General features: G+C 47.3%; 1 protein-coding gene across 1 annotated transcript; it reads left to right on the forward strand.

The window, feature by feature from the left end:
• The first annotated feature begins 3,169 nt into the window (after positions 1-3,169).
• On the forward strand, positions 3,170-5,409 carry LOC102755438 (chromosome unknown open reading frame, human C1orf234). The gene is made up of 2 exons (XM_006777583.2): positions 3,170-3,421; positions 5,024-5,409. Exons 1-2 carry the CDS (start codon positions 3,230-3,232, stop codon positions 5,216-5,218), a joined length of 387 nt encoding a protein of 128 aa, XP_006777646.1. The 5' UTR covers positions 3,170-3,229; the 3' UTR covers positions 5,219-5,409.
• Positions 5,410-7,238: the final 1,829 nt, after the last annotated feature.

Here is a 7,238-nt window from a genome sequence, read left to right on the forward strand (position 1 = left end):
CGCAGGCGCGGAGCGCGCTCCCGTCGCGTCCGGACAAAAAGGCCGGAGACGCCCACGGCCCCGCCCTCTCCCGCTGCCATAGAGTCGCGTCCTCGCGGCTAGAGCGGCACCATGGCAAAGAGCGCGGTGTTTTCCTAGAGCGTCTCCTTGGCCTTTGGAGTTGGCCCGGCACCGACACCGACACCGTCCTGGCCTTAGGGCTTCTGGGCCAGACTGCACCTCCGAGGGCGACCATTTCATCCAGGGATTTGGATGCACTTATAAATTCATTCACTCACTCATTCATTCATTCATTTATTCATTCACCTATTCGTCGATTCAACCAATATAGGTGACAAGGGCTTAATTATAGTTCTTGCTTTCAAAGAGCATATGGCCTAGGGATGGGAAATCTCACTTATTTATAATTATCCTTGATTGTACTGGGGAAATCTTGGAGAGCAAATTTCGTGGTAATAAAATGGACAGTAATTAATAAATCCAGTTTTGAGTCCAACAGGATTGCTCTTGCATCCAATGCTTTGTTCATGCCCTTGCTCTCTCACACCTCCATTCCCTTTGTGCGCTCCCTCCCCCATACACTGGTTTCTACAAAATAGTGAACACATGTCAAATATTTGTTTGTTTATTCATTTATTTATTATTTAGAAACAGCAGGACGATAAAGCTGGTTCAAAGGAGAACATGAAAAAATTGATATACAGTGGGGCCTTGACTTACCAGTTTAATTCGTTCGGAGACCAAGCTTGTTAAGGAGCTTGTTAAGGAGCTCGTTAACTCAAATTACTCTGTCAACTCAATGCAAAAAATCCGCCAGAGACAGCTGGTATCTCAAAAAACTCGTTAGTCGGGACATTCGTAAGTCAAGGCCCCACTGTATAGTCATTGGTCAGTGGAAAACAGAATGCTAGGAAAGGATTGCAAGGTAACTATATATATAAAAGCCTAAGTGACTGTTATGACCAGTCGACCAGTCGCTATGACACACACTGACCACCAGGGGGCAGGTGCTCAATGCAAGAGCTTCCCCCTGGTGGTCACTGTGCTCCCACAGCCAATGTCCTGTGGCCTCTCGCCCCCACCCCTCCTCAACCGGGCCTCTAGTTTTTAAATAAGAAAAAGCCGTTGATGTCTTACAATGCCATAAAACTAAACTTTGGGGCTTATCTTTTCTCTCAGACAGAACTTATTTGCATTTATCTCCCCTGACAAAAAAATACATTTGCGCCCTAGCTGGTTTGGCTCAGTGGATAGGGTGTTGGCCTGTGGACTGGAGAGTCCCAGGTTTGATTCTGGCCAGGGGCACATGCCTGGATTGGGGGCTCAATCCCCAGTGGGGAACATGCAGGAGGCGGCCGATCGGTGGTTCTCTCTTGTCATTGCTGTTTCTATCTCTCTTTCTCTCTCCCTTCCTCTCTTAAATCAATAAAGAAATACGTGTTTTTTTTAAAAAAATACATTTGCTGCTTATCTATTTTTTTACCCAGAAATACAGGCATACCTTGGAGATCTTGTGGTTTGGGTTCCAAACCACCATAATAAAGCGAGTATCACAATAAAGCCAGTAGTAATCTTTTTGCTGGTGGAGGGTCCTACCTTCAATTTGTGAAAAGCAAAACACCTGTGAAGTACAATAAAGCAAAACACAATAAAGTGCGGTAGACCTGTAATGAATTAGTTTCATTTTCTTAAATTGTGGTAAAATATATACATAACATAAAACCAGCTTAAGCATCTTTAAGTGCACAGTTCACTAGTGTTAAGTACATTTACATGATTGTACAATCTCCAGATCTCTTTTCATCTTTAAAAACTGTACCCATTAAACAATAACTCCCCAACAGTCCCTCCACCCCACCCCCAGCCCCTGCCAACCACCATTCTACTTTCTGTATCTATAACTTTGACCACTCTAAATATCTCATATAACTGGACTCAAGCAGCTTTTGTCTTTTTGTGACTGGCTTATTTCATTTAGCATAATCTCCTCAAAGTTCATCCATGTTGTAGCATGTACCAAAATTTCCTTCATTTTTAAGACTGAATAATATTCTAATGTCTGCATATACAACATTTTGCTTATCCATTCATCTGTTGGTGGATTTTGGGATTGCTTCCACTTTTTGGCTGCTGGGAATAATGCCGCTATGGACATGGGTGTGCATGGGTATCTCTTCAAGACCCTGCTTTCAGTTCTTTGGGATATATATGCCCAAGTGGAATTGCTAGAGCAACTTACCCATTTTTTAAAAGTTCACATCTGGCCCTGGATGGTGTGGCTTGGTTGGTTGAGCACTGTCCCATGCACCAAAGGGTTTCTGGTTCCATTCTGGGTCAGGGCACAATCCCGGAGGGGGGGGTGCGTTTAGGAGGCAGTCGATCTAGGTGTTTCTCACATTCTCTCTCTGCCCCCCTCCTCTCTAAAACTAATAAAACACATTTTAAAAACCAATCAATAAAAGTTGACATCTGCCGAAACCGGTTTGGCTCAGTGGATAGAGCGTCGGCCTGCGGACTGAGGAGTCCCAGGTTCGATTCCGGTCAAGTGCATGTACCTGGGTTGCAGGCACATCCCCAGTCGGGGATGTGCAGGAGGCGGCTGATCGATGTTTCTCTCTCATCGATGTTTCTGACTCCCTATCTCTCTCCCTTCCTCTCTGTAAAAAATCAATAAAATATATATTTTTTAAAAAGTTGACATCTGACTTTACAGAGTGGGGACCCTAATCAATATTAAATAGTAAGTCAAACAAAGTTATCCTCCCCAAAAGCATCAGGTGACAAACAGGTGGGCCAGTTAGATAATATTCTAGTATTACTGTCAACAAACTTGCAGTAAGCTTTTAGCCTTATTTCCAAATTCTGGATAATTTTTATTTGCAGTCTCCCTCACTATGAGGATAGGGACTGTGTTACTGGGTATTTTACTCTCAGTGGCTAGGGCCCTTAAGTACTGGTGATTGAATGAAGTACCGCTAAGGCCTACATCACCTGGCTGTTATGAGGACATTATGAGATATTGCTTGCAAATGGCCTGTCAAAGTCTGGCACATAGTGGCTGCTTAAGACATAGGAGTACTTGATATTATTGTTATGCAACAACTGGGGGCTGGGGGAGAGGGATGGTCATGACTCGGAGGAGGGGCAGCCATGACTCCTGGTATGGGGGCAACTGTCCTAGAGGGGGGACTGAGGCTGGGTCTTGGGGCCTGGGTGCCACCAAGCTAGAATGCTGGGAGACCTTATGTCTTTTTTTAGGACTCTCCACGAGATACTTGATTCCTCGGGCACCATAGGAGCATTGGTGGCTTGGATGATCAGCTATAAGCCAGTCTTGTTCGGGTTCCTCTTCCTCCTGCTATTGCTTAGCAACTGGCTGGTCAAGTATGAATTCAAGCCTACCCCCACAGAGACCCAGCAGGTGAGCAAGAGGAGCCTTAGCTTCAGTTGAAGGTGATGGGATATTCACAGGTAGTCTGGGGTCTGGGGGACGGGGGGGGGGATATCAGGATAATGGGGCAAGGCTGAGGCACCCACGCCTCTAAGTCTTTGCTCTGCAGCTCACCCTTCACAAGATTTCAGTTGCCTCGGCTAGGGAATTGGGACCACCCTAGACTCTGCCACTTCATGTTTGACGTCAACATGCTTTAGCAACGGCAACACTCACTTTAAAGGAAAACATGAAAATGGATGAACTAGAGACACATGTATAACATAGATACATCGCTAAAATATAATAATGAAGATAGAGATGCACATGAATTATGACATATTTTATATGGTTCAAAAACATGCCAAACAATACCCTATCTTGTTTATGAACACACGTTTTTTTTTAAAATTTAATTCTTTATTGTTCAAAGTATTACATATGTCTCCTTTTCCCCCCATTGACCTCTCCCCAGCTGCTCCCACCCTCCCCAGCACATGCCCTCACCCCCCTACTGTCTGTGTCCATTGGTTATGCTTATACATATACATACGAGTCCCTTGGTTGATCTTACCCTTCCCTCCTACCCCCCACTCCCCAAAAGCACATGTTTAGTGAAAGTACATTAAGGCAGGATTTTTCAACTTCCACATGATTGGCATTAGGGCGGGATAATTCTCCATTGTGAGGGACTGCCCTATGCATTGTTAGATGTTTAGCAGGAACCCCGGCCTCTACCCATAAGATGCCAATAGCGCCCATCACCCCTGTTGTGACAACCAAAAAATGCCTCCAGGCATTGCCAAAGGTCCCTTGGGAGGACACACTGGCCTCTGGTTGAGAGCCACTGGAATGAAGAAATGCATGAAAAAAGTAAACTCTGGATTCAGGATTGCAGTTGAGATGCGTTCAGGGCGGGAGGGAGACATTCTAGGAGAGGGTGCCACTTCTTGTGATGTTTGCCTTTGTGATGTTTTACTTCTTACACTAGTGTGGAGACGTGGGTATTTGCTGTAATATTTACTTTTTTGTGTGTCTGAAAGATTTAATTTTTAAAGGGTTGGAAAGACCAGGAATTTGTAGTTGAATCCAAAAAAGAACAGCTAAAGTATTATTGCTCTGGGTGAGGGGGCAGATGAGGACGATAGAGACAAGAGCGTGTCCTGAGACACTGAGACTGGGCAGCAGAGACTTCGCAGGGCCTGACGAACTCTCAGCGCCCTGGGGGAATGCACAGCCCTGGAGACAGATACATTTGGGTTAAAGGTTTTATGTTCTTCTATGAGCCAGAGGGAACTGTGGGTCCTGGGGGTGTGGGGTCTCTCCCACAAGCTGGATGATGCCGAGCCCCCATTCTCTCACCCACACGATGCTCTCCTGGCGGGCTGGCTGTGAGAATCCATTAAGGTGACAGTTATAAATCACCCAGCACGGGAAGGGGGGGGTTCTCGTTATTAACCAACCTCCCCTCTTTTCCTGCTGGCGGGAGCTCAGGAAAAGACAGAGAAACGAAAGACCCCCGAAGCCGAATCCAACTGCAACGCCATGAGCACGAGAGAAGTCGAGAGACTGCACGCCTGCTTTGCCCTCCAGGACAAGATCCTTGAACGGCTTATGTTCAGTGAAATGAAGCTGAAGGTCTTAGAAAATCAGATGTTCATCGTTTGGAATAAAATGAATCGCAAGCGGTCGAGCGGTCAGCAGATGTTTGCCGAGAGGAAGCACAGACCGAGGAGACAGGAGTCCCCCTTCTCTATCTACTCGGAGTGCACGACCAATTCTCCCTGAGGGCCGAGGCTGGGGTGGGCTGGCTTCTTCTGGTGTTACCTTTACTCAGTAAAGCCCCAGCAGAGACTATTGGATTTTCTTAGTAAATCACACTGGAGAGGATGATTGGGCGCTGATAGGTCACCTCCGGAAAAGCAACCTACTCACCAGGCCAGCCAGACGGCATCCTATGATACAACCTGACGGCTCTAGAACCCAGCTCTTCCTCCCAGACTCTGGTTCAGGGCGCTATTTACCTGTTCACCTTGAGTCTCCCAAGGGTCTCCCCACTGTTGTCCCACCCTCCGATCTCCCCGTCACTCTGCACCCAGAGGCCAGAGCAAGCCCTGCCAGGCCAGGCTCTGAGTGTGTTCATTGCCTGTTCTCAAGCCAACGTCTCCCCGTGGTTGACAGAATAAAACCCACACTCCCTACTTGGTGTTCAGACGCTCCATGATCTTATCCCCTTTCCAGGCTCTTCCCCGCCCCACCCCACCCCCGATTTCTCACCCTCTCACGCTTTATACTCTATGCCAAAGTACCCTAAACATCAGTCATTAGGGCACCACCTTTGTGATTTTTGCCATAGTCATGAGTCACCTGAATGTTTAACTCAACATTGTCCCTTTACATGGACTATTTTTCCTTAAATAAATGTATCTGTAAAGGAACATAGTAATCAAGGTAAATAATTTATTTGTAAATTAAAAACCATCATTTGCCTTGAAATAGACCTTAACTGTCAAAATAGAGACAATGGAAACGAAGTGATGTGATTAAGTTCCAACCAGAGCTGGGTTGCCTTCTGATGGCTCTGAACCTGTGAATTTCGGGTTGAAAAAAAGGAGATTTAGCAAGTGTTAGTGCTTAAAAGATATGCTAGCACCAAGCTGAGACTCTTCCCCGTAGGAGATGGGAAAGGGCAGCCCTCCCTCACTGTGACTTCGTGCCTTGTTGGTGTCCTACTTAAAATCACCTCTCTCCCACGAGTCTCGGGAACTCTAACCAAACCAGACGACTGGCCGTCCCGCAGCTGCATCCACATCTCTGCGCACATGGTTTCGTCCCCTGGATGCCCCTTTCTTCCCATTCTGCTGTTACAATTCTTCACTTCTTCCAAAGCTAACACCGCCAGGAGGCTGCCTTCAACCCAGCTGTGCCGAATCTCTTTCCTTAGCACTCTCCTGGCATTGTATCTGTACTTCTACAGCGGAACGTGCCACAACCCGCTGACACTTGATTTGTACAGATTTCTATATCCCCTCCTCGCCCTCTGGCTTGCTTATAGATGCTTGAGGGCAAGCACAGCATCTGGCTCATCTGTATATCTCCCCATAGCACCTAATACAGTGGCTTGTATACACTCATTCTATATAATAAAAGCCTAATATGCTAAGTGTCCGGTTGTCCAGTCATCTGTTTAACCAATCAAAGTGTAATATGCTAATGATATGCTAAGGCCGCTCAACGACTCGCTATGACGTGCACTGACCACCAGGGGGCAGATGCTCCAACTGATAAGTTAGTTTGCTGCTGGGGTCCGGCTGATCGGGACCTAAGCGAAACAGGCCGGACATGCCCTGTAGCCCTCCCACGGTCCCTCCCCGGCTGGCCATCTATTTAACCAATCAAAGTGTAATATGCTAATGATATGCTAAGGCCGCTCAACGACTCGCTATGACGTGCACTGACCACCAGGGGGCAGATGCTCCAACTGATAAGTTAGTTTGCTGCTGGGGTCCGGCTGATCGGGACCTAAGCGAAACAGGCCGGACATGCCCTGTAGCCCTCCCACGGTCCCTCCCCGGCTGGCCCACACCCTACATCCCTTCCCAGCCCCAATCATGCACTGGTGGGGTCCCTCAGCCTGGCCTGCACCCTCTTGCAATCCGGGACCCCTCAGGGGGGGTCAGAGAGCCAGTTTCAGCCCGATCCCCACAGGCCAGGGCAAGGGACCCCATCGGTGCACAAATCTGTGCACTGGGCCTCTAGTCAGTCTATAATGACCAAGTACTGTAATGCTAACACATTTCCAGAAATC

Source organism: Myotis davidii, unplaced genomic scaffold, assembly GCF_000327345.1.
Source record: "Myotis davidii unplaced genomic scaffold, ASM32734v1 scaffold149, whole genome shotgun sequence".
NCBI classification, from domain to species: domain Eukaryota; kingdom Metazoa; phylum Chordata; class Mammalia; order Chiroptera; family Vespertilionidae; genus Myotis; species Myotis davidii.